Consider the following 26,993-nt stretch of genomic DNA (forward strand, 5'->3'; position numbering starts at 1 on the left):
GCCGCGTGGGGATGGCCTCTGCCCTGCAGGCCCAGAGCAGGAGGAGGAGTCAGCACCCTGTCCTCAGGACTCAGGGCAGCGCCTGGAGCCCTGGCCTGCCCTTTGGGAGCCCTGGCCCCTGGGGAGGCGCAGCCCTGCCCTGAACTCCCTCTGATAGGAGACCAGGCTTTGGGCTTGAAGACCAATTCTCATCCAAGCTCCTAACGTCAGGAAGGCCCTTAGATCCATAGAACCCCAGGAAAAATGGGCCCTCGTGGATGGAGCAATCGCTTAACCAGGCAAAGCAGCTCTGAGGAAACAGGGGGAGGGTGGATACACCAAAAACAAAACAAAACTGAGTGACCCCCAAATCCACCGCCCTAGCCCCAACAGCAGGCCTGGCTCCCAGTTTCCCTGCCCTCAATACTGTGAGACTAGGGGAAGGGCGTAGAGTCCAAGGCGGGTCAGGTATACCTGGGCAGACAGATGTGCTGCACACCCACTTGCCCGCAGTGCACGTGCTGAAACAGAGACCAAAACGGCAGGGCTCACCCTTCCTGGACGAGATGCTGGAGGGCGGCGGGGTCCACAGAGCTCCTGCCCCCAGCCCTCAGTTTTCCCATCTCTGACATGGGCGGTGGAGATTCCACCCACAGATGAAATCTAATGACATCTGTGACTCAGAGATGCTGAGTGAGTGCCCTCCTGTCATCAGGGCTCCCACACCTCCAGATGGGCAGCCCTGACGGAAAGCCCTGGGATTTACCAGCTCCTCCCACCCCCAGCAGTGGGCACAGACCAGGCATTGCAGTCTTCTTTCACCACAGAGCCAGTCGGGTACAGGGTCCCGTGGAACTCACAGGGACAGTCAGCCGGTGCCACACAGCTCCCATCCTCGAAGATCAACCCTATGGCGACAGAGAGGCCCACTTCACTCACCTCCGTCCCTGTTCACAAACCTTTCATGGCTCCCAGATCCTGTGATCAGGATTCCTACACTCAAGCTCTTGCACCACTGAGCCCACCTTCAAACGTCCTCCTGTATAAAATCCTCAGCTCAGGCCACACCTGAACTTCCTCTGAGCAAATCATCTCACCTCCAGAACTCTGCTCAGAGACACCCATCCCAAACAGCCTGCATATGGTCTAGCTTCTCCTCACCACCTCTCAAAAGCCTGTTATTGTATCTAGAACCAGCATAGGTACCGCCTCCTCCAGGAAGCCTTCCCTGACCATCCCACTAGTGAATTCCTATATCCTTTCTCTTTGTGAACCCCTGAGTGGATGTGCCTTAGAATGGAGTCATACGTAAGTGTCTTCTCACTGCCACCAGAGTCTGATCCCTAAAGTCAATCTTTATATTTTTTAGCCCACCCCTGCCTAGCTGAGCGGCCTGCACACACACTATAGATGTGCTGCAAAGTTATGCACCATGAAAACAGTACGTGGATGAACGTTGGAACAAATGTGGTACATGAATAGGTGAACGGTGGACGACTTGCCCTCATCTACGCACCATAGAAAGCTCAGACCCAATGAAATGAGACACCCTGCCGAACCTCCCGAGAACCACAGTCCCGCCCCCATCCTCACCTCCCTCAGCCCGTTCATTCATTTATTCCCTTATTAGTTGCTTGCTCCTTCCTTCATTCATTCCACGCACAGGCATCCTCCTAGTCCCTGCTGCGTGCTCACTCTGTGCCCGGCCGGGTCAGGCACCCCCTCGCCCCCAGCATACCGTCTGGGCAGTAGCAGCCATCCACACAGGCGATCTCGCTGTCCACGCAGGCCGCCCTGGGCTGGCAGGAGGTGGGGCAGCAGGTGATGCACTCGTTGTAGGTGAAGGCCTTCTCCTTGCAGTGCACGGCTTGGGGGGAAGTCAGCAGCACGGCCGGTCAGCTCCTTCCGGGCCCAGCTCTGCCAAGACCCACCCAGTCCCTCTCCTAGGCCCTGGGGCAGCAACGGAAGGGCTTTCATTTTCCTGATCCCTTAGCCCAGTGGTCGGCAAACCCATTAGCCAACAGAGCCAAATATCAAAAGTACAACGATTGAAATTTCTTTTGAGAGCCAAATTTTTTAAACTTAAACTTCTTCTAACGCCACTTATTCAAAATAGACTCGCCCAGGCCGTGGTATTTTGTGGAAGAGCCACACTCAAAGGGCCAAAGAGCCGCATGTGGCTGGCGAGTCTCGGTTTACCGACCACTTAGCCCTAATGGCGAAAACGACCCTCCTGTCACTCACTCTATGGCCCTGAGCCAGTCCATCCCGTCTGAGCCTCAGTTTCCCATCTGTCTGTCACATGGGAGGGGACCTCAGGGCTTAAAGCTCTCACTGTGGTTCTGGGCAGGACAGGACATGGAGCTGAGGCCTCAGAATGCCACCCGCCACCCTAGGACAGAGCTTGTCTGGGCCTTCCCTGCCCACCACCAGGCTGCACCTACTGCATTGCCGGAGCTGGGTCCTCCAGCCCTGCAGGGGTCGCCCTGCCTGGGCACATGCCCGGGCATACTCGGCCAGTGCCCGGCACCAGGTGGCATCATCACCTGCTGACCTGTGAGGGAAAACCGAGGGCAATACTGAGCAAGGCCCAGTCGCCACCAACCCTCCACATTCTGTAGAGACTGCAGGGCTCAGGCATCCCTGTTCTCCACACAACTGGGAAAGGAACTGGGGGCAGGGTGGGGTCAGGCCCCATTTCTGAGCCTCAGTGAATGGAAAAGCTCTGCCCCATCTACGCAGATAATTTCAGAGTTTTAGGAAGCTTATCTGTCAGTGCCACGGGCTGAGCCCACCCCATAACTGAGAGGGATTTCCCCACACCCCCCCCCCCCCCAGTCCAGGCTTCACACTCACTGGCAGAGGTCACTGGTGCAGCTGGCTGCGAAGGGCAGAGGGCTGACGTAGGCATGGCAGGCATCAAAGGGGGGCCTCAGCAGTGCCTCACACCGGTCATACACACTCTGGGGCAAGGGCAGGGAGCTGGAGGGCCACGCACAGCCCTCTGACTCCACCAGCCCCACATGGAACCCCAGCTTAGGCCCAGGGGAGGGGAGGAGAGGACAGGGTCCTTGGGCACCTACAACCTGGGCACCTGCAGCCAATGACTTTTCAAGAGGTAGATGGGAACCCAATGTAAGCCAGGCACTAGGGTGGGAGGTAAGGAGCCGGGGTCCCGACCTGCATGGTTCCCAGACTCTGCTGCAGGCACGGAGGGCGAGGCAGGGAGGAGGTTGTGGGCCCTGGAGGCTGGTTAGGGGCCTGCTCCTGCCAGCTGTGCACAAACTCAGCCACGTCGTCCGTCAGCTTCCCTGTGGGGAGAACCAGCATGACCACAGAGGTGGTGGGGGGGGGAGGGGGAAGGCAGGTGCACAGAGAAATCAGAGGGAAGGCAGGTGCAGCCGAGGAGATGCCCAGAGGTGGGCAAGGAGTTGAGGAATCCATCCTGCTGAGCTCCCATCCCAACCTGCATGCCCAACAGAGTCACTCTCCTGGGATAACGCTCAACATCTGTAGTGGGTGCCACCTGCTCCACACTCAGGGGAGGCAACGCCATGCAGAGAGTACCGTGTGTAAGCCTGGACACGGGGCCTCAGTTTCCCCATATGTGAAATAGGCCCATAATCCCCCCCATGAGATCATTTCCCGGACTACATGGGGTGATGCACATAAAGTGTTCAATATGCTGTGGGTGCTCAAGGTGTCACTGCCCTTCTTCGGGCCTGAGTCCGCAAGCTTGGTCCCTGCACCTTCACTATTACTCTTACCTCTCCTCCTTGGGGACCTTCAGCTCCAGCTGGGCCCTCTCTTCCTGACTCTCTGCCCACCCCCCCCAGGCCTTACAAGGTCAACCCCACCCAGCAAAGTGCCCAGGAGATGCTCACACAACCCTAGCAGGAATTGTCATTATGACTATTTTACAGAAGAGGAAACTGAGGTCGAGTGGTTAAGAACTGAGGATGTGGCCTCCCACTGGTTTTTAGTAACATGACCCAGGGTTCTTCCCTAAGGCCTCCTACCCCTCCCAGACCAGTCCCTCCACCAAAACCCACTGGAGGCTGCCCACCCTGCACCTTACCATAGCTGGTCACCAGGTCGTCCTGGGGGTCAGCATTGTTGTTCCCACACAGCCCATGGGTCCAGCCCAGGAACTCCGGGCTCATCTTGATATAGACAGCGGAGGCACCGTCCCAGGCCAGCGTGAAGGCAGACTGATACCGCACAAGGACATAGCCAGCAAGTCTCTGCAGGTGCACGCTCCCCATCACATGCGGCAGCTGGACCCTGCAACATGGCCCAGAGAGCCAGAGCACTCACAGCACCTCCACTAGCCCAGTCCCCTCACCAAAGGATCCGCCATCCCTACCTGCAGGACCCGTCATGCACACGACACCTGCCTCATCCACACGGCCGCTGGGACCATGAAACCCAAGGCCCCTCTTTCCCTCCCCGACTCCTCAGGGCCTAGAAGTCCACCATAGAGAGAGATTCTTTTGTTTCCAGAGTTTTAAAATTGCTTTTTAAAAATCGCAATTTTTTTTTTTTTTTCAGAGACAAATCTTATAGTGCCTGGATTTGCTAGCTCCGCTCTCCTAGTCAGCAGAGATGGTATAAGCAGACAATGGCTTTGTTTCTTTGTTTGGTGAAGGACGAGAAAGGGGTAAGAAAAGCAAGCTCCGAGGATGAAGGTAGAGTGGGACAGAAGACACAAGGACCACTTTCCCAAGTCTTACTGGGATAGGGTCTCCTAGCAAACCTGGGATTTGGCCATCCACCTGAAAAATCAGCAAAGGATAACAAAAGAGGCGCCCAACCAACCAAAATGGTACCAAAAGCTTGGTTTTCCCGTTTCCAGGTCTGAAGCCATAAATGAGAAAGGGGAGAAGGGTCATCGCAGGAAGACCCCACCTCTCCTTCAGCAACAAAGTGACTGAGAGCAGCCAGGAAGGGAAGGACAGCGACTTAGGTTTCAGAAAGAACCACAGTCCAGTTAGTGTGGGAACAGGGCTCTCCCTCCTCGTGCGGTCCCCTGATGTCCCAGAAAATGACCCCATGTCACCAGAAAAGGGCGAAAGCGTGCCGTTTCTGTTCTGAGGAAACTTGAACTCTGTATTATCCATTCGGGCAGGTTTTCTTCAAATTGTGGAGGTGGACGGGGGACTAGCATGCTTTAGGAGCATGCTCGCATCTCTCTGGGAAATTGCTCTTTTCCTGAAAACCCACCGACTGGAAACCCACAGGGCCTGAGAGTCACAGAAAATCACGAGGGACTTGTCTTCCTGCAAACCCAGCTGCCTGGACACCCAGCTGGCCTGCTGGCGTATTCCTGCTTTCGTGGTGGAAATCCTGCCGCTGCCCCCTAGAACCATTTTCTTTAGGCCTGAGGACGGCAGGTGCTCACCCACCCCCACCAGCACTGCCCCGGAGCAGGAGAAGTCAGAGCAGAAAGCGTCGTTACCTCACTCCTCCGTGGGTGACCTCCTTGGCCAGACGGAGCTCCTGCTCGCCCGCAAAGAAGAGGCTGACAGCCCTGTAGCAGGTGTAGGGGGAGGAGCCGCACTGCGGGTCATTGTGCACCTGATTGGGGGCGGGGGGGTGTCAAAGGGCAGAGTGCAGGGTTCCTACTGGGAACTCCAGTTCTGGACCCAGTGGGCTCCTGCGGAGCTTCTGCTAAATGCTGATCACCTGTCCACTGCATGCCAGGCATCTTTCCTCTGAGGCCTCTCCCAGTCCCCCAACATTCCAGGGAGGTCAGGGCTGCGAGTATCTGAATTTCAGAGAGGAGGCCACTGCTTCTCAGAAGGTGAAGGGACGGAGGTCACACACACAGCCAGGAAGCTAACCCAAGTCTGCTGGTTCAAATCCCAGCGCTCTCTCACTATACTGCGCTGTCTGGATTCTGTTTCTCCATCCCAGGTGATCCCATCAGATGGAAAGGCAGAGTTGTAGACTCCCACCATTTCACATGCATACAGAATGAATGCACACACATGTTCACCTCATATATCCACTCACAGGGTACCCTCACTCACACTTTATAAACACACTTCTATCGCAACCCTAGCGAGCAGTCCAGCCCTCCCCGCACCCACATCTCTCCTGTGCTGCCTGTCACATACACATCTCCTCTGCCCCTTGCTCAGAGAGAACCCACACCTCCAAGGCCATAGGAAAAATGGGGTAGAGGGTGAGGGGGAACCAGAGCTCCCAGAGCTTAGAGAAAAGTCTGAAAATGTTTTTCTTCCTCAGCTTTCCACTGCTACTGTTAAATGTGGTTAAGCAGATGGACCACTTCAGCCAAAAGTAGGATCTGTGAAAGCCACCTCATAGTCTAATTACTAAATAGTTTTCAAATATTTTGACCATGACCCACAGTAAGAAATAAAAATATATACATATATAAATAAAACAAAAGCTTTACAAAATAGTATTCACCCCATTCAAGTATAATGCATTCTTACATTATCTATTCTCTTTGGGGATTTTTAGGCTGTTGGTGATTCATTCTGTTGATTTTATAATCCATGAATGAGTAGTACCTCATCACTCTGTAATTGTAACATATCCATCATGAAATGACAGCCATGAAAAACTCTGATGTGGGACACCCCAAGGCAGAGAGGGCAGGGTCGTCAAGGTCATGGCCCATGCAGGGCAAGGCCCCCTGGGCAACCTCTTGGCAGGTGCATGCCTGCAACAAGGGGCACTAGCCTCTGGGGTCTAGTGGAGCCTTCTTAGACAGGCAGGTCAAGGGAGGCCTCACCTGGACTGAGAAGGTCTGTCCCTCAGGTTCATGGCGCCCCACCAGCGTGTAGCTGCCCTTCCCAGAGAGGTAGTAGTACAGGCCATCAAATGTCTCCACGTGGTGCTGTCCCCAGGCCCGGCAGATGCTGTCCCGCTCGGGGCCGGCATTGTACACTGAGCCAGGAAAAGAGAACCTCTCTGCGTAACTGCAGTGGGCACCAAACCAAAGGCTGCTGGGCTTCAGCCCTGTTAGGGTGGCCCCCACTCACCCCCAGAATGTCCCTGTACCCACGGCCCCTCCCAGGGTGGGATGGAGCCCAGACCCACCCATCTGGCAGCGCGGTCCAGTGGCGTTGAAGCGTCTACAGTCACAGTAGGCTGGGTGCACACACTCGCCCCCGTTGAAGCAGGAGAACAAGTCTGCATGGGAGACATAGAAGCACCCCCCCACCCCCCATCAAGCTGAGACTCACAGAACTCAGGGATGAAGCTCCTTCCTCATGCCAGGGCAGCCGGCCCCAGCCCTCCCAGCACTACATGGAACTCAGATACTCATCCAAATTCCTAAGTAGCTAACCTTAATGGGGGCACAAGTAGGGTGCCTCAGACTGCTGGCAGGCAGGTAGGGTGGGGTACCTGCCTTCAGTATGCACCACATGGCCCCCAGACCAGCCCCACCTGCTCATCAGCTCCCACAGCTAAAAGTTCCTGCCTGGCCGCCAGACAAGGCAGGCAGAGCTGAGCTATGGAGTATGTGGGGTGAGCAGGGACAGTAGCCTGACATCTTCAAGTTCTGCTCTTCCTCACTGCTCCATAAGCCCAGAGGCCATGGCACAAACCAGGGGAGGGGAAGAGGCCTCACATCTGGAATGCAGTAGAGAGAAAGGCCCCAGAGGACAAGAAGATAAAGCAGAGCAAGGTGTGGTGAGAAAAGGAGCCATGATGTCAGAGGAGGGGCCATGGATACAGGACAGGTGAGGCCATGGACAAGTGAGGGCAGAGGCCAGGGACACAGGACAGGATGAAGAGCAATGCCTCGGAACACAGAGAGAGGCCACAGAAACAGTGGAGGGGGAAGCATAAACTCCTTAGAGTCAGATAGTGCGAGAATGGAAAGCTACAAGGCCGTGGTCCTAAGAACAGAACACTGGCAAGGTGCTCCTCCGCCAGGGAGGAGAACACAGAGCGAAGTTGGAGGATGGGGCTGGAGAATGGGAAAGAAAGCCCATGCAGGGAAAAGAGGTCCCAGGAGTCCCCAAGGGAAGCCTGTCCTGCCCTCACTGGCCTCTCCGCCAGCTGGGCCCTCCCACACACACCCCCGGACCACAGGGAGGGGACCACTTACAAGAGGGTGCACATTTGGCCCGATGGAGCCGCCTTTCCCAGGAAGACATGGCCACGGAGTCCACAGCTTCCACCTCCTTTTAAAAATGGGAGAGAATGTGATCACGGGCAGCCTTCCTGGAGGTCACAGCCCTTTCTGTCCATCACCTGGAGGAAGGGAGGCCCCGACTCTTCCATGTCCCAAGCCTTCTCCTCCCAGGCCCACCTCTGGAAGGCAGGGATGGGAGAATTTTCAGGCCTGCCATAGGCCCAGAGAAGTAAAGGCTTTTTGTTTTGTTTTGTTTTTTACTCTCCAAAGTGGAATTCCACACCCCCACTCCTCCAAAGTTCCCCACCTCCCCCCGCCTCCCCCCCTGCTCTCTCTAGTAAACCTTTGTGTCTCCACAGCCTCAACACAAAACCCACTCGTTGTTTGTTTTTGTTTTACCCCCTTGTCTTGAGAACAACCATGTTCCTCCACAGAAACCACATGAGGCAGAGCAAAGCTCCTCACTGCAGGATGGGAGGACATCTCACCCCATCCCTTACCCCAACCCTCCTTCTAGGATCTTCCAACAGCAAAAATAGTGCCTCACTCATCACCACCCACAGTCCTCAGAACTCAACTCCAAGTCAGGACTCTCCCTGAGACCACACATCTGAGGAGGACACAGGCAAAGTGGAGCTACTGATACCATTGAAATCACCAGTAATTAGTTATTGATAATAGGAAAAGAGCAAAAGGGAAGGCCAGACATTACAGGCAAGTCATTTGTGCAGCTTCATCAGGAAGCTGCAACTTTACACTCCCTAGGGAACCACCAACCCATTCCCAGCAGATTATTGGGGGGAGGGGGAGGGGGGGGGAGAGACTGGACAAAGGAGAGGATGGACGCATGCACAGTGAAGTTGGGATGACCTAGGGGAGGTACTTGTCAATCAAACCTGGATACACAAGTCATTGAGTAGAAGAGGTGGAGCCAGTACAAGCCCACAAACATTTGGGTATACATAATCCTCCAAACAAAAGTGTTTGCTCTCTCTTGGCTCTCGGCACACGGCTCTCTCAGCTCTCTGGTTCCTTTGGCTTTGTTCCTGCCTATGTTCCCTCCATAGTTGCAAAGCCATGTGGCCATGTGGACCCCATAGGCAATGGACTGATGGACTGCAAAGGGGAACATAAGCTAAACTAGCCTGATGCTAGACTGGACACTGCTCCAATATGGAGCAAAATTTCTGGACACTAGCTCTAATTCTAGTCCTGATAAAGCCACAGCTACACTTCTTGTAAGGTGGGGCAAAGGGAAATGAGACCTTGGAAACTCAAGAGATCTAATTTCTCAGAAATAAAGTTTTCTACTTCATCCTCCTGGATGGTCTAAGAAAATTCCTTTTCTTGGGATATTGCAAGAAGCCCACTCCCACAAGCAGCAGGTGGGGATGTGGACCTCTCCCCACTGTAACACTAAGAAATCCTATTTTCCAGACCCCAAATCCAAACACTTGGTCTCTCGAGATACAAACCCTCTGAAGTTAGGGCTGTCCCGAACATCATGTGTGTTCAGTCACCACATGGCTAGCTGACTTGAGGTCTAACCTTGCAGAACTCCAGTCCAAAATGTCTAAAGTCACCTGGATCTGGGACTCTGCTCGGCAGGCTCATTCCCTGTCAGAGCCTCTGCCTACTCATTTGTACAATTTTCCAGAATTACATGCCCAGCCGCTGGCCAGGTGTAGTGAACAAAACAAAACCCCTGCCCTCGAGGAGTCCACGCTCTTTTTTACAGGCCCAACAAGACACAAACACATAGTGGAGACTCATCTCACATGTCTTCCTCTCTCACTGTCAGCATCCCCAGGATGAATGCCTAGCCTCCAGCAAAGGACTTGGAACATAGAAAGTATTCAGAACTCTTGGTCCCTGAGACCAACCCCAGCTCTTTGCCCCTTGTTGGTAGGCTGAGTCTCTCTGCCTCATCTCCAGACACTCACCTCCTCCCTCTTTACTATCCTACTGACCACTGGAAAGTCCCTCCTGGGTGTTCCCCAGCTCTCCCGACTATGCAGACCCAGGCCAAGCCCTAGGGCCCAGGTTGCCCACCCTGGCTGTAATCTATCTTCTAGGACCTCAGAGACCACAGGAAATAGGAGAGAGCAGCCAGGGAAAACAATGAACACCAAGGTCCTACAGGGCCCCAAAGAGCTTAATTAAAATTGGCCTTTATGTCTCTCTCTTCCTCTCCTCCACCTCAGATGTGGCCTCTGAGATTGGTGTTATGAGGATAAAGCAGCCTGTGCTACAGAGTTGAGGAACAATTTAAAACCCTGTCCACATGATTCATCTTCAGTGTAGATGGGTTCTTAATCATTGTTATGCCATTTTTATGAACACTTTTGACAATCTAATGAGGACTTTGGGTCCCTTCTCAGAATAATGTTTCTAAAATAAAACATGAGATTACAAAGGAAATAAAATACATTGAAATATAGTTGTAAAAATACGTTATAATGTGTGACTTGGTAATATTGGCACTTTTAATATGTTAAATAACCAGACCTAGCAGCTTGTGCTGTCACTGCCAACATTTTGAAGCAGTGAGGATAAGTGAGATCGGGAGGAGGCAACAACTGTAAGGGGACAGGTTACATGTGCGATTTCTTTGGTGACGGTCAAAAACACTGCTCACACTCTCGTGGTGCGTAGTCTACAGTAATAATTGAAAGGAATGCTAAATTTCAGTTAATTGACGTTCCTGTAAATAATAACACATTTTCTCCACCTACGTTTACGGACCCTTGGTCTACACACCATCAATTCTTCGAGAATGGCTAAGCTCTGTAGGAGTGAGGCAGCACTGAAATGAAGAGTGGCATAGTGCTGGTCAGGGACTCCCCTTCTGTTAAAAATGAGGACATTCCAGGCAGAAGGCCCTGAAGCGTCCCCCAAGTTCACTTTCCAGCGGATGGCCCTCTTTCCTCTATGAGTAACGTGAGAATCCTGCTGGGGTGGCCTGGTCCAGATGCTTCCCAAGGAAAAGGGGGAAGCCTGCCTTGGAATGTGGCAAGGAAGGAAGCCCACCAGGGGAAGGGGTACTGGGTGAGGATCATTTCCCTCACTGAAGCACATTTCCCTGGAGTCCTGTGGGGTATCCATGGTGCCAGGGACAGGCCAGGACACCAGGAGACCAGCTCCACCTGCTCTGTGGCGGCCCGGCAAGTCACCCACCTACCTTGCTTTCCCCAGCTATAAATGAATAAAGATACTATCTTTCAAATCAAACTATATTTCACCATAATTCTAAAAGTTGGGAGCTGGAAAAGTATGCAAGTAAGAAATGTAAAAAAACAACCCAGATAAGCATGACCCCTCCTACCTTGGGGTCTTCGTATCTATTTCCAAAGGGCAGGAATGTGAGACACACTGTTTCCTACGATAAATGATGTTCCCCACTTGCTGGCACAGGAGCTACCCAGACTGATTCCTAAAGTGATGTGTGGGGGACCTGGCTGCTGGGTGGGCTGCATTTGTAACATGTCTGTGGTTGTGGGAAGGAGACACGTGAAGGCCAGGATTGGAAGGAGAACCTGAGTCACCTGGTCCAGAGCCCAAAGGAGTTTGGCAAAGGAAGAAAATGAACCAGCACTTCTTCTGAAAGCATGAGGAGCCCAGGAGGGTGGGTGACAGGGAGTGGTCAGGACTCAGAGGATAGCAGCTCAGGCCTCTGCTTTTCAACCAACCCCTCCTTGCAAACCCCACCAGGTCGCCCAGGTTTTCTCCCCTCTCAAGGCAGCTTTGCTGGGACACTCCTGGGGGTATGGAGAGGGACCTCTGGAAGGGTTTAGGGTCTTCCCAGGCCAGGCAGGGAAAAGAGAACACTCTCCTAACCCCTCACCTTCCCACTTTTCACTCGGGGAGGGGAGAGCTCAATTGTCTCCTGATAGCACCTTGGTGCCCTCCTCCCATTAAAAAGTAGGTAGATGGCCCTAACTGGTTTGGCTCAATGGATAGAGCCTGGGACTCCAGGGTCCCAGGTTTAATTCCAGTCAAGGGCATGTACCTTGCTTGCGGGCACATCCCCAGTAGGAGGTATGCAGGAGGCAGCTGATCGATATTTCTCTTCCATTGATGTTTCTAACTCTCTATCCTTCTCCCTTCCTCTCTGTAAAAATCAATAAAATATATTTTTAAAAAAGAAAAAGAAAAAGTAGGTAGGTGGGTGGATAGACAGATAGATAGATAGATTAATGAGCTAGCTGCAGGGCCCTAAGAGATGAGGAGAGTGGGAATAGAAGTGACTTATGAATTTGCGTACGTCATGGTTACCAGAAACTGTTTGCTTTCTTCTGAATAATCACAGAGGCAGCCTTCCTGAAACCTAGGAACTCCCTACCAGCCTCAGGTCCCAACAGAAAAGAGCCCCTGCCCATTGAAGGCCCCTCCCCCCTTCTCTAGGCCTCCCCTTACCTGGCCTCCCATCACTGTTGTCGCACCCCCTGTGGCAAGGGTCCTCTCCAGGTGGCTGTGGTGAGAAACAAGCCCGGCAGGGGTTAGGGGATAAGAATGGGCCAGGCCTCCCCACCGCTCCCAGGCCCATCCCACCTCAGTGCTAACTCCGGGGTCCCGGTCCCGCACACCAGGAGTAAAGAGGGGGGCAGTGGAAGGGGCAGCCACAAGCTACTCACCTGGGATCCTGGGCCAGAGCAGGCTGCAGCTCTGCGTTGCTGGGGGGTGCAGGTGCTTCAGCTGGGGACAGGGAATTCCTCTCCACTCAGAGTATGCCTCTCTTTGTTGGGCCTCCCACCACCTGTCCCCCATCTGTTCAGAAGCCTCTCCCACATCTCCCCTGGCACCTCAAATCCTTCCCCACCCCCTCCTTTCTGGCACTCTTAAATGAGGGTCTTCCTCTTTCATCCCACTCTCTGCGCCCAGTTCTCTGTAGTTTCCCACCTTGGGTTTCTTCCAGTCTGCGCAGCCTGGGACCCGTTCCCCGAGCTCTCCGAGGCCTCTCTTTCCTTCTGGGCCCCTCTCTTCAGACCCTCTTTTTCCTGGCTGTCCTCCTGGCCTCCCTTAAATCCTCTCTTTTTCTTCCCTCTCTCCATCCTGCCCCGGTCCGTTCCCTTAAACGTTCCCCAGTCCCGGCCTTCCCTAGTCCACACCCCTCTTACCTAAAGCAGGCACCTCCAGGGGCTCCCCTGCCAGCTCACCCCGGGACAGCCAGGCGCAAGAGAGGATCAGGCAGAGCGCGGGCGCGAGGACGCGCGGGGCCGGGGCCCCCATAGGAGCGCGAGTGGACGGGGAAGCCTGAACACAGGCCCGGAGTCCTGAGTGCCTCTCCCGGCGAGGCCTGGGTCACACCTCCACACTGCGGCCGATGCAGTCCTGCCCAAGGTTTCCTTGGCCCCTCCTCCCAGGCGCTTGGCTCCTCCCCAAGCTAGAGTGACAGGACTGCCCAGGTCATTACCATAATTTAGGCGCCTGAGGAAGATCCGGCCTTAGCCCTTCATGTGCTGGCTGCCCCTCCCAGGGGAGGATGGATTCAGATCTCTCAGCCCTAAGTCTTCCCCCAGAATGAGGAGGCAACCTGTGTAGCCTCCAAGATCCCTTAGTCCTCAGAGATCCCTGGCTCAGGATTTAGGTCCCTCAGCCCCTTATGCCAGAGACCCAAGATGCTAGTAGGTCTCCTCCCACTCCTTTTGCAGAGGTCGGTCCTGCGAATTGCCATTCAGTGGTCCGTGTTCAGTAGTAGGACCAAGGCTCAGGTCGGCAGAGTCCTGGCCTGTGCTCCCACCACTCTCCACTACAGCCTCCTGAGTCCGCCTACCCACTCCTTCTCCTCCTCCCCCACTCCAGTTTGAGCAGCTCAGGAAATGATAACTTAGTAACAGAAGTTGCTCCCATCAAGGCCAGACTTTGACCACATTTTTGTGAACAAGTTACACTTCCTGTCCAGGAGGAAATTGAAAATGGAAATTTGGGCCTGAGAGCCTTGGGAACCTGGCCATCATTCACTTGTTCAACTAAGTATTGGCACACCAACTAGATGCCAGGCCTTGGAGATGATGATTTTGGCCCGAGTAAGACCTCTGAACAGGGGTATGGATTTGGGATACATTCATTCATTCACCCATTCAACTAAGTTGGTGAGCATCCATTCCTCATCGCATGTTGTTCTGGGATGAGGGGGGTAAATAAAGCACACCGGGGGTATGAAGCCATGGGTGTAAATGGGTAAGGGAAGAGGACAGAGCCAAGGATGGAGCCCGGTTAGGGAATGGGTGAAGGAAGGGTTGTCTCAGAGGAAGCTTGAAAAAAAAAAAAATGCATGGGCGAGGAGAACCAGGACTGGTCCTCAAAACCAAGAGGGAAGCATTACAAGAAGGAGTTGGTGGGGGAGGCAGTCATGTAAAAGGATTGGGGTGCCAGTGGACCACATCCCCTCCTACAAGGGCATTTACCACCTTGCCTGTGTTCTAAATATGGCTATATGATACAGTGATGAAATGTAGAGAATCAACAAAGTAAATTGGAGAGAAATATATCCTGTGTGTCATTCTTGGAACTTTGAAAATTCCACAAGTTTTCCCCTTTGATCTCTGAGGTAACTAGTTACACTAAGGCAAGACCGTGGGTAATATTTTAAGGTTCTTCTCTGGGAGGGATTTACATCTTAAACTAGCGAGTAAAAATAGTCCTCTGGCAAAACCTCAGCTATTGGAGGGGCAGTGCTCCTGAGGTTATAATTATAAGTGCTTCTCTGATTTGGGCTGCTGTCCATCTCCCGTTCCCTTCCCCCAGTGTGGTGCCAACAGCACAAGCCCCCACCCAGGCACAAGCTCCATCATGAAAAGTCCCTACAGTCCCCACTCACACCCGTTTTAATGCCCCTTCCCTGGCCCCCTCTTTCTTCTCAGTCCGCCCCAGGCTGGGTTCATCAGTCTTTGCACCCTGCACTAGACCTGGAGTTGAGCAAACTTTGGTGAAATTGAATCACAGGAACCAGCTGGGCTCTCAGACATGGGTTAAGGTCGGCCGTAAATCCCACTGTCATTGCTAGGCCCTACCATGCTCCAGTGAACGTGTGTGTGGGTGTGTTTGGAGGGAGTGGGCTAGGGGGGGAGATGGGAAGGGAATTGGTGGAGGAGGGGCACTTCCACCCACTGGTTCTGGCCTCTGTGAGCCACACTAAGACCCAGGTCCAAGGAATTAGGATCGAAGATTTCTTCCTAGTGGGAAAAGCCCATGAAGGAGGCCATTATGGAATGCACGCTGAAGGTGAGACATGGGGCAAGGGATGACAGACAGGCTCATGAGGGTGCATGAGCCTCTATTTGTGTACCCAGAGAATCCTGACTAGATCACCCAGCTCCCTATCCACCGTGTTTGAGTTTCAGGGCCTCTGCGTTACTGTCCCCCATCCCTTACCCCTCCCCCCCCCCCAAAAAAAAGGTCCTAAACCTCCTTCTCAGATCCTCTCCTTCAATCGTGTGCGTCTGGAGGGTCGTTCCAAGGGAACTGGAATAGCCACCCACCCACCGCCACATACTCACGCTGCAGCCCACTGGCTCCCCGGGCCCATCAGAGAGCTGAGACAGAAACCAAGTGCAGACAGGTGTCTCCCTCTCCCAGCCGCCCGGCCCCGCCCCCGCCTCCACCGGCCAGGCCCCGCCCCCACTGCTCCCGGGCCCGGACGGTCACTGTCGCCGGCAGCCCGGCACCTGCAAGAAGCGAATTGTGCGGAGACAAGGCGCGATCTGCCCCAACCATGGACCGGAAGGTGGCCAGAGAATTCCGGCACAAGGTCAGAGCTGCTAGGGGAGCCCCAAGCGCCCCGACCCCTCCCTTTTCCAGCGGGACTGAGGGCTCTGGGTAGCCTGGGATGCCAGTAAAAGCAGGGAGCAGGCCTGTAGGAACTAGAGATCCGATCTTTGTCCCTTCTTCTGCCCTCTCAGGGCTGGGACTTCTTTGGAGTTGGAATTCTTTCCAGCCCTGGCCTGAGACAAGACAAAGTGAGAAAATCCCCCAGCTCCTAGCGCCCCAGCTCAATTGGAGCATGTGGAGAGAGAGAGGGCAGTGTTTGAGAGGGAACTGCCTTCTGTCTCTGTATTTTGACCTCAAAACGCTTCAAGGAGCCACCCCTTCCCTGCATAAGAGCATTTCTTAGGTCCCCAAGAAAAGAAGCTGTTGAGGAACTGGTGCTGGCCCTGGGCCAGTGGGAAGAAGGGAGGTGGTCCAGAGAGTCAGCCAGACCCTTCCCCAAAGCTACATCTCCCCCTGTGGGTCCCACTGGGGCCTCATTCAGTGGTGGGGAGTCCAGACTATCACTGAAAGCTGCTGAATTTCACCCAGGGAATTTCCAGAAGAGTTTCCAGCACTGTGCCTGAGCCACTGGGTCCCTGAGACCAAAGAGGACCATTCAGGAGAGCCAGGGGACCTCCCTATCAGGCCTTAGGATGCCTCAGAGCCCTAGAGTGAAGCCAAGGGTGCCAATAGCTACCCACAGGCCCCGCTTGAGGGATTCACAACTGTATGCCCTTTTACCCTCCTAGAGCCCAGAGGGGTCCTCTCTGTACACCAAGCCTACCTTCTTCTCAGGCCTGAGGGGTAGAGCTCAGATAGGCAAGATCAGGGTACTTAACCCCTCTCTCCCCACAGAGAGGCCCAGGGGGGCCAAGGAGCCAGCCAGTGCAGGGCCACAGGGGCTGAGCTCCGGGAGCCAGAGGTCAGGCATTCACTTCATGACTTGGGCACCCATTCTGCGCTAGACCCACTCTCTGCCCTCACATTGTTGGCTGTGTGTGTGGGAGGCAGACCCCACACGAACGGGGGCAGGGAGGGGGGCGATCAAGGTTTGCTGGGGCACAAAGCAGGCAACTCATACTGGCAGAAGTTTCCTAACAATGGGTCCTTGGGCATCCTGGGGTGAGAGAATGCTGGGGAGGTGTGAGGCAGTGTTCACTGGGGTACCCTCTCACAAAGGGACAGGAGGGGAGATATTTCAACAGCAAGGACGTCTGGTGAGTATAGATTTCAGACAACCCTCTTGAAAGGATCACAACCTCAAATCCCCCACCCCAAGGCTCAGGCTTGAGTTTCACTTTCCTGCCCCTGGGCTGAAAGTAAGGCCGGGCCTCTTTTGGTGGGTGTTAGTCTTCGCCTCTTTTCAGAGAATTAACTCTGGGGCCCCAGTGCCTGCGTCAGCCCCTGGGTTAGCCCCTGGGTTAGCCTCTGGTCCTCTTCACCAGGCCCTGCGGGCTCCAAAGGGCCTCAGGCCTCTGTGTTTCCCCCGCCCGCCTCGGCTCTTCCTCATCACAAGTCATTACCTATTAATGCCTCTGTGAGTGAAGGCGGGAGCAGGCGCCATGCTGGGCAAGGCCTGGGCTGGACTTTGTGCCCTGCAGCTTGGGAGGCAGGTGCAGCCTTCCCCTCCCAGGCTGGAGCTCATTCAGGAAGGAAAAGGGAGGAAGGAAGAAACAGCCGAGGATAGAGAGGGGCTCACAGGTATAGAGGGTGAGATCAACTTCTGGCTGTCCTTTGCTTTCTGGGTGTTCCTCCTTAGTATTTCACAGATAATTGACCCACAGGGAATGATTTGTAATCTAAACCCATAGTGCCTAAGGGTAGTGTGTTGTCCTGGATAGTGCTATGTGACCTTGAACCAGCTATTAACCTTTCTGTGCCTCCATTCTCTGATTAAGTGAGGATAGCAATGATATTTAATTACTAAGGTTACTGTGGGTGCTGGGGGAGAGCTACACATGTGGAAGGAGCTTAACTCAACCCTGGCACTTGGTGAGGCCTCCACAAATGTTCACTGCTGTTGTCTCTTATCTGGGGTTGCACAGAATTAGGTTCAAATTGCAACCCTGTCAACTCATAAGCCACATCATCCTCCAAGTGTTAGTTTTCTCAGTTAAGAGGTGAGGCTATGGAATTCTGAGAGGAATTCTGAGAGTGGTGGGGATGGATCAGAGGTGGGGGGGGGGGGGCGCAAGGGAGTGCTGGTAGGCCATGGTCAAGACTCTGGGATTTGTTATGTGATGAGAAACCAGCAGGGGAGTGACATGACTGATTTACATTTAAAAGGAATTGCTCTAAGATTTGAACATAAACTTCACAAAAGAAGCTACATGAAAGGTCTGTAAGCATGTAAGTAAATAGGGAGATGCACAGTAAACAATGAGATAACATTTTACATCCTCTAGCCTGGCTGACATGGGAAAGTCTGACAATACTAAGTATTGGTGAAGACGTGGAACAGACAGAGCTCTCATACATTGCTGCTGAGATGAATACAAAACGATACAGCCATGTTGTAAAATATGTAGCTTGGCAGTTTTCTGTAAACGTTAAACCTACATTTACCATATGAGCCACCAATTCTACACCTAGTTGTTTACTCAAGGAAGTGAGAATACATGTCCACAAGACTCATACATAATGAGAAATGGATGAACAAACTGCAATGTACCTACACAGTGGGCTATCACCCAGTCATAGGAAGAAGAACACTATTACTGCAGGCAGACACAGATGAATCTCAGAAACATAGAGAACACAAAAGTATGTTCTGCATGATTACATGTATGTGAGGGAATGGGAGAGGAGCTGATGGAAAAGGAAACTCTGAGATAATGAGATGATCTGGGTGGTGGTCACACCAGTATAGAAAGTTGTTGCAATTCATCAAACTGGATAGTTAAAATAAAAAATTTTAAGAACTTGCTCTGACTGCTGGTAGGGAGCAGACTAAGAGGGTCAAGATAGGAATCCAGTTAGGAGGCTCCTACAGTACCCCAGGCCAGAGGCAGGGGCTTGGACTAAGGTGAGGAGAGGTCAGACCCAGGACACAGGGTGCAGCTATTCCTGTGGGCTTTGTTGATGGGATGGCTGTGGGTATGGAGAGAGACATCAAGGGTGATCTACATTTTGGGAAAAGGAGCAAGTTGGTGGAGACAGAGTGGGAGATGTTGGAAACGAAGCGTTCCATTTTGGATGTTTTAAGTGTGAGATACCTATTAGACCTCTCAATGGAGAAGGGAGTGAGAAGGCCAGTAGCAGTGGGAGTGTGAAGACTTAGGAGAGACCTGTGTTGGACACAAGTATCAATGAGTCGTCGGTGGGGAGGCAGTATGAATGGTAGTTCAAGCCCCGAGACCAACAAGGTCACTTAGGGAGACGGTGCAGATGGAGAGAAGACTCGAGAGATCCAACCTTTAGAGGAGAAGGAACAGCAAATAAGGCAGGAGAACCAGGAGAAGGGAGCATGGTCAGCTGTGCCAAGCATTGGGTCAAAAGCTACCAACTATTGTAGTTGGCAAGATATGAGTCTTTTCAAAAGAAGAAGGATAATACAACAAGAGACAAGCAACCCCAGCACTATCTGGGATGCAAGCTGTGAAGGCCAGGGAAGAATGTGTCTGGCCCATTCATCCCACCAACATATATGGAGGGCCCACTCCCTGCCTGCTGCTGAGAATATAGAATGTGTATCATCTATTCTTACCTAGTTTTATTTATTTACCTAGTCTTACTATTTGCCTGGCACTGTTCTGACCATTTGACAACTAATCACTCATGAATAACTTTTAAAATTATAAATCCCTCATAGAAGGATGAAATCCTATGAAACAGATACTTGAATCCCCATTTTTCAGGTGAAGCAGAGAGATGCAGACCTAGATGGGGAAGGAGCTTGTTGGCCCCACTCCCCACACTCCCCCCAGGCCTGGGCCTGAGCCACACACACATTCGTGGGGACACAGGAGGGTAAGAGAAAGTACAGCACAGCTTGGTGGGTCCTGGGGCAAGGGTGGGAACAAAGGATGCAGAGAATGACAGGACAGGCTTTGTGACTTTGTGACAGAGCCCGAAGAAAGGCTGGACCGAGGAGAGCTGACATTTGAGCCAAGGTGTCTTAGCAGTGGAGGAAGAGGTCACAGAGGAAATGATGCTGGCACTGCCATCAATAACAGCTAATGTTTCAGGCCAGCCAGTCAGGGGGGAGCAGCTGGTCCATCCAACCGGAAAACTGAAGAGTTCTATGAAGGGGCCACATAGAGGGAAGGGCAGGAGCACATGGGCCAACAAGGCTTGTTAACACAGGCTGAGAGGAGCAACAGCCAGAAGCCAGGGCTCCTGAAGGCCAGGGGAGGGAGGGTCCCCCAAATAGGGGCAGCCATGGCCCAGGCAGCATCTGCAGCCTCAGGTGGGGGAGTCTGCCAACCCAGCGTGGTGGGAGCCAGAATCAGAATCCATTCCCTTTCTCCTCACCCCTCCCCACCCACTGCTGAGTACAGCAAGGAGCTGAGGGCAGGGAGCTCAGGCAAAGCTTCCTGGGACACAGAGTGTGTGGCGAAGGCTGGCAGGTGGGTCTGGAGGTGCAAAGGAAGAGATTCAGCATATGTTTTAAGGCCCAGGGCACTCTCCTAAGTACTTTACCTGAATTCACTCATTTAATCCCCACATGGCCCAAAGTCAAATGGAACAATATGCATTATTTAATTTGTTCTTGCTCTCTTTTTCCCTTTTTGGCTGGGTGCACATGTGGAGTTGAATTTGCATGAGCTGAAGGTATATGCTTCCTCTCTCCGGAAAGGCCAGACCACAAAGAGGAATGCCGGGGCCCAAGGTCACACCTAGAATTTGCCTCTCGTGCCCCAGACAAGGGGCCTGAACCCCCACGTCTCCCTGCCATATAGGCCTGTAGCACAGAAATATTAATGGTTGAGCATCAGCTAGAGAATGAAGGCAACCAGACACAAGGTCAGATACAAAGTCAGCAGAGGTTGGGGGGGAAGGGGGGATTGATGTGATAAATAGATCTCCTAACAGTTATTTGTAGATGGTGGCTCCTTAGGATTTCTCTGCCCATCATTGAGAAGGGATCTAAGAAAAGGAAAAGCTTTCTAGATATAGGAGAAAGAAGACATAATAGGTACTCAATAAATGTGTATTAGACAAATCCATAAAAAAAAAAAAAGTTGTATCTGGGAAGTGGATACCATATGGTGGTCGAGAGAAAGCAGAGGTTTTGGAGCCAGCGGACATAGGGTGAAGGCTCAGCTCTGCCACTTCTCTGATTCTCTGTTTACTCGTCTGTGAAATGAGGATAGTGCTGTCCATCCACCTCAGAGCATTGTTGGGAGGTTAAAGGCATTACGTGTAAACTTCTTCTGATGAGGCGAGCAGCCAGTAAACAGAGTCTGTCCTGAATGAAGGAGCCAGACAAGAAGGGGCTCAGCTGGGAGGCTGGTGAGGAAGCTCCAGGCTGCATGTGGTCAGGAAAGACTTTGGAAGGGGAGCTTGCACTGCCCTTAAGCAAACGCAGGGTTAGAGGGAAGGAGGGAGGACAGTTCATCTTGTGTGGGTCTGGGACTTACTCTTTGGTGACAAGCTGAAACTGAGCTAACAGGAGAAAGATCCAGGAGGCCGTGGCAGATGTGTGCTGAGGAGATGGGGAGGTGGTCACCCAGGACTGGACCAAGAGGTTGGAAGGAAGGTTCCAGATTAGAGCAGCTGGAGTTCACTTGTCATTCAGTAGACAGCACTGCGCACTGCCTGCCCGTGTGCACTCCACTGATACCTGAGTGCAAGGTGTCAGGCGAAACCCACCCAGCTGATCTTTGGTCCTCCTGCCGAGTTTGCCAGAACCCAGGCTCCAGGAGGAGAGGATAGACCACATGAGTTTTTAAAAAAATCACTTACAAAAGTGAAACTTGAATTATGCTGGTGACATTACTACATGTCAGGCTTCTAGAAAAAGTTCCATCTTTCTCAGTTGTCTTTCTCAGGTGCCTTTGTAAGCCCAGAGAGTGAGGTGTGAGTGTGTGTTGTCACGTGAGTGTGGCCTGACAACGAAGCAGAGACCTTTCCCGATGGTTTGCCATAGGACCTCCCTGTGGCGTGGCCACTTAGATTTGTATTTAAAGAGCATCCCACGCAAACCAGATGTGTTTCCCCAGCTGTTATGGTATATAGATAAGTTTTTGAATGGACACATTGAAATGATAGAAGGAGATGGGTCGTTCTGAGTGAGTCCAAGTCCCACTTAGGAAATGGTGGAGATGACCCTGGAGAAGGAGAGCCGGGTAGAACTCAAGACCAGGATTCGAGTGACCAAACTGGTGACAGCAGGCTAAAGAGCTGAACTCGGCAGCTGCCTCCGAGGACTGGTAGATTGTGATTTCTGGATGCTGTGGTCAGCATTGGAAGGTTGCCGACAAGGACGGGGACCCTAGAACCCCAGGACTAGACTTTTTTTCCACAAAGACCATCTCCGGGTGATCTGTGGTCGACCGGGAAGGAGATAAACAGCATCCTAGACTGTAACATTGAAAATTGCTTTTGTCTTCTACTCCTACTTTCCACCCAGTGCATCAACGCTGCCTGCCTACCAAGGACAGCGGGAGGCATTTCTGCAAGGAGGGGTGGGAGAGAGCAGCAGCCTTCAGGCCTCTGCCAACAAGAGATTCTCTCTCCTCGCCTTCCTCTTCTGCACCCCCACAGCTGGAGTGGGGCTAGGAGCCTTTTGGTCAGAAGGTCCTCACTCCAACCAGAGAACATGGGATTTTTATGCTCCCCGTGCAGAGCAGAACATCCATAGTTCAGTCATTCAAAAGAGTGTTTCCTCACTCATGATAAATCAAGCCAAAAGAGTGGGGGCTTAGGGTGTTGGGACAGACTTAGTCCAGAACCCCTGAGACACTCATAGAAAGAGGCAAAGCTGTGCTGACCCTCCTCTGAGGACCAATGTGGAGGGGCAGGGGCTTGCGGCTGAGGCCCTGGACCATGTTGTTGGGCCTGGAGGCTGCAGGAGGGAGGGAGTCTCTAACCTTCCCCTCTCACTCAGCCTCGGGCTGAAGAGGAACCAAGGATAGTGTGTAGAGATTCGCACTGAGCTGTCCCAGGGAGTGGAGCTCGAGGCTCCTGGGCCCCCAGCTCCACCGGGACTGAGGTGCTAATGAAACAGTTGCTCCTGACCCTGACCTTGGAGTCCCAGCCATTGACGTCAGCAAAGATGAAATAAGTAACCTGACTCTCCCTCTAGTGAGTGTGTGGGGAGCAGGAGGAATATTCAGGGACCTGGGGAGGGGAAGGAGTGGCCAGAAGTCAGGGCCAACCAAGCTTAGGCCAGGAGGGACGGTGGAGTTGCCCCTGGCATCAGGGACACAGGAGAACCCGGTGGTGGGGTGCTCCTAGCCGGTGGGATGTGCTATCTGAGCGAGTGGCCCAAATCCTTTCTGAAAGCTGTTATCCGGCACTATAGCCGCTATCAGGTAAGACCAAGAGCCGACACTGCCGTGGTCTCCCTGGACACTGAGCTGCAGCACCGCTGCCATGGGGCGTACCACTGTCATGTATGTGCAGATGCATGTGCACCCACCTGGGGTGAGGCTCGGCCTGCCACATCTGGATGTGCAGAGTACTGTGGCCACGCCCGGGTGGTCTGCACAGGTGTGAAGTGTTGGGGCCAGAGGACCAGCCTGGCCTGTGTGTGGCTTTCCTCCTCTCCTCACAACCTTAGCCCTGAGCTGATGCCATGGAGTTCCTCAGTGGTGGTCTCCCCCTCTCTGGGATCTGCAATGGGGGAGCTGGGCCTGCAGATGTAATTCTGCTCTTGGGTTTTCCAGGTGGATTTTCTGATTGAAAATGATGCCGAGAAGGACTACCTCTATGACGTGCTACGGATGTATCACCAGTAAGTGTGCGGCATCTAGCTCCTGTGGGCCACCTGGGTGCCTCTGTTCGCAGGGAGCCCAAGGACGAGTTGTTTTGTGACAGGAGGACCTCCCCCTCCCATCCTGGGGAGCTTGGGGGTGGAGCAGATCCGGGTAGGAAATGGATGCATCATTCACACGTTTCAGCAAATATTTGCACAAATACTCTGTGCACAGCTCTGTACCAGGGGCTTGGACATAGATGTGAGCATGACCGACTGGTCGCTGCCCTCAGCTTGCTCACCATCGGATGGGGAGGCGGCATCCAGTAGCCAGATAGGCTCAGTGGAGTGTGCCTGCTGGAATAGGACAGGACATGCCAGCTGGCCCCAGCACCTGCGTCAGATGTCCCTTAGGACCCACCTGCTTTTTTATTCATTCAGCGTACATTTATAAGCTCCTGCCACTTGCTGGGTACCATGCAGAATCCAGTAATGAATAAGATCTACTTTCTTTCCTCAACTAGCTCGTGGCCTAGAGAGGGGAGGTGGACACACACTACACTAACATAAGTTATAGTAAAATAAGATCTGAATATAATTAAAAGCAGAAGAAAAAAAATTAATCTCAGGATGTGAAGAAGGGAGTTTTCCTTTCTAACCATGGGGGAAAGGGCCAAAAAGGCTTTAGTGTGGGTGTTTGTTTACTTGTTTGTTTTAAAAATATTTTTCATTGATTTTTTTTTTTTTTACAGAGAGGAAGGGAGAGGGATAGAAAGTTAGAAACATTGAAGAGAGAGAAATACCGATCAGCTGCCTCCTGCACACCCCCTACTGGGGATGTGCCCACAACCAAGGTACATGCTCTTGACTGGAATCAAACCTGGGACTCTCACTTCGCAGGCTGACGCTCTATTCACTGAGCCAAATCGGTTAGGGCTTTAGCGTAGGTTTGAAGGGTAAGAATAAGAAGGATTTTGGTAGGTAGAAATACCAGAGAATGGCATTCCAGGATGAAGGGTCAGCATTAGCCGACCAAGATGAAGATGTGAAAGCACAGGTGTGGCTGGGAAGTGACAAGTAACCTGGAGGAACAGAGCCCGGGGCTCGTGGAGACCTTAGACAGCTAAACCTGGAGCAAGTCCCTGTAGAAGGTCAGGGAGGCCCCGAGGCTGCCAGGGAGAATGGAGTGTGTCCTCCGGGCAGCAGGGAGCCATCGAAGGGTTCAGAGGAGTGACTGACTTTTAGAAAAGACTAGATGAGAATGAGCAAGTTGGCAGGCAGCTGGAGAGAGGCAGCCAGAGACACCAAGGGCCTGAACAGTGTGAAGAGGAGGCGAGTGAGAGGGATTGTGAAGGTGGAATTTACAGAGTGTAGCTACAGGTTAGAAGTGGGAGACCAGGGAAGGGGGGGTCACTGCCATCTCACAGGAGGTTTCCTGTCTGGAGAGGCCCTGAACTTCAGAAATGGGAATAGTGGAGTTTGACTCCTGACTTGATTTCATTTGCAAAATGGATTGATAACCTCTACCTCACCGGTTTCCGTGTGATGCTTTTATGAGAGAACAAAGTTCTTCTGAGACAGTGGTGGTGGGGACCCAGTCCAGGCCTGTTTTCTCTGGGAATCCTTGGGTCTCAGAGGTCATGGTCATCGGTGAGACTCCAGGTCCCCCTGGTCTCTGCAGGACCATGGACGTGGCTGTGCTTGTGGGAGACCTGAAGCTGGTCATCAATGAGCCCAGCCGCCTGCCGCTGTTCGACGCCATCAGGCCCCTGATCCCTCTGAAGCACCAGGTGGAGTACGACCAGCTGACGCCCCGGCGCTCCAGGTGCGGAGGGAGCCCCCAGGCTGGAGGCACCGCTGGGCGAGGTCCCCCTGGGATGGACAGGGTCCCTCCCTAGGGGATGGGGCAGCACTGGGGGTCAGGCCAGAGCTGGGCCATCACCCGCCTCTCCCACGGCAGGAAGCTGAAAGAGGTGCGCCTGGACCGTCTGCACCCCGAAGGCCTGGGCCTCAGCGTGCGGGGGGGCCTCGAGTTCGGCTGTGGGCTCTTCATCTCCCACCTCATCAAAGGTGGCCAGGCAGACAGCGTCGGGCTGCAGGTGAGCAGGCAGAGTCCTCAGGCTTCCTGCCTCCCCCACGCACTGGCTGGGCTGTGTGTCCCCCACTCACCTTCCTGAGACTTTGGGGGAGGAAGAGGCTGCCGCATCCTGATAGATTTCCCTCGGGCTGCAGGCAATCGCCTGTTTTATTGCATCCGGTTGGGAACATGGCTCTCCCTGATGCTGCTGCTGCCACTGCTGCTGCTCTTCCCCCACCTCCCCTACTTCCTAGTTACGTCCTGACACCTGAAGCTTTGGACATGTAGCCTTTTACTGGAAGGCAAAAAAAATCCTATGTAGTATCCAAACTGTTCTGGCTTTGTAGTTGTATGACTGGTGAAAGCAGTTAACCCCATGCCTCAGTTTCCTCATCTGTAATATGGGGATGATGATGATGATACTATCCACCTCACCGGGTTGTTAAGAGGAGAATTCATAGCATGAAGTACTTAAAACAGTGCCTGGCACAAGAGCTCCCATACTTGTTAGGTAAGCAGAGAGGGAGATGAGTAAGTACCTGGGATGAGCCAAGCTAACATGCTCACAACCAGCCCTCGTTGTATGCCGTGGCTGTATCATCCTGCTGCCAGAGATGATAGCGACTCACTCTTGACTGGTGTCACAGCCAGCAAGTGGCAGAGCCAGGATTTGAACCCAGGTCCCCTGACTGCCAAGCTCAGGCGTCTCTCTTCAGCACCCCAGGCGCCCCTCCCCTCAGTTCCCCGAGCCTCAGCAGAGATGGGCAGCCCTCCAGGGCTCGCTCCTGCCGGAGCCCAGAGCTGTGTTTTTGTATGATGTCCAGATAAAGAGAGGCCCTCCCACCCCCTCCCAGAGCTTCCAGCATGTTTGTTATCAACACCCCAATCCGGGCTGCCAAGCAGGGGGCTTGAGGGGCCTGAGGGGAAGGGTACAAGACACCGCCACAGAGTGGGAGGTGGAAACGGGGAGCTGACAGACACCGCTTTGTTCTAAATCCCTGTCTCACGGCTCGCCGGCGGCGTCTGAAATTTCAACCGCTTCTTTATTCCTCCGCTGGGCGCACATTTTCCAGCCCAGAAACGCAGCCAGGGAGAGAGCACAATGAGCGCCTCTCCCGGCCCCCAGGAGGCCCCCTTCTTTCCAGGGCGAGCTCTCCTTCTAGAACAAGCATTTCTCCGCGAGGCCTCCGTGCCTGGGGGCTTTGGGCCAT

At 53.2% G+C, this 26,993-nt stretch overlaps 2 protein-coding genes across 14 annotated transcripts in view; one reads left to right on the forward strand and one right to left on the reverse strand.

Annotated features, from left to right (window-relative positions):
* The window catches only part of OTOG (otogelin), a 59,855-nt gene extending 51,611 nt beyond the window's left edge, over window positions 1-8,244 (reverse strand). The window contains exons 1-12 of the mRNA XM_045577893.1: window positions 8,215-8,244; window positions 8,069-8,144; window positions 7,051-7,143; window positions 6,743-6,897; window positions 5,438-5,556; window positions 4,058-4,263; window positions 3,160-3,290; window positions 2,836-2,942; window positions 2,424-2,533; window positions 1,718-1,846; window positions 779-887; window positions 454-500 (exon numbers count right to left, since the gene is read on the reverse strand). Of these exons, the coding sequence (XP_045433849.1) occupies window positions 454-500; window positions 779-887; window positions 1,718-1,846; window positions 2,424-2,533; window positions 2,836-2,942; window positions 3,160-3,290; window positions 4,058-4,263; window positions 5,438-5,556; window positions 6,743-6,897; window positions 7,051-7,143; window positions 8,069-8,144; window positions 8,215-8,244 (1,312 nt within the window). The remainder of the gene's footprint in view (window positions 1-453; window positions 501-778; window positions 888-1,717; window positions 1,847-2,423; window positions 2,534-2,835; window positions 2,943-3,159; window positions 3,291-4,057; window positions 4,264-5,437; window positions 5,557-6,742; window positions 6,898-7,050; window positions 7,144-8,068; window positions 8,145-8,214) is intronic.
* A 7,468-nt stretch (window positions 8,245-15,712) lies between these two features.
* USH1C (USH1 protein network component harmonin) overlaps window positions 15,713-26,993 on the forward strand; it is a 42,813-nt gene continuing 31,532 nt past the window's right edge. For 9 of the 13 annotated variants that reach the window (XM_045577621.1, XM_045577623.1, XM_045577624.1 and 6 more), the window contains exons 1-4: window positions 23,239-23,322; window positions 23,677-23,744; window positions 25,387-25,530; window positions 25,666-25,804. In XM_045577621.1, the coding sequence (XP_045433577.1) occupies window positions 23,254-23,322; window positions 23,677-23,744; window positions 25,387-25,530; window positions 25,666-25,804 (420 nt within the window). In that variant the 5' untranslated portion in view covers window positions 23,239-23,253. Of the gene's footprint in view, window positions 15,846-23,238; window positions 23,323-23,676; window positions 23,745-25,386; window positions 25,531-25,665; window positions 25,805-26,993 lie in introns of those variants that run through there. The other 4 variants (XM_036427181.2, XM_036427191.2, XM_036427193.2 and 1 more) reach the window with 1 other exon arrangement.

The sequence above is a fragment of the Pipistrellus kuhlii genome, unplaced genomic scaffold (genome assembly GCF_014108245.1).
Source record: "Pipistrellus kuhlii isolate mPipKuh1 unplaced genomic scaffold, mPipKuh1.p scaffold_m20_p_9, whole genome shotgun sequence".
Classification (NCBI taxonomy): Eukaryota; Metazoa; Chordata; class Mammalia; order Chiroptera; family Vespertilionidae; genus Pipistrellus; species Pipistrellus kuhlii.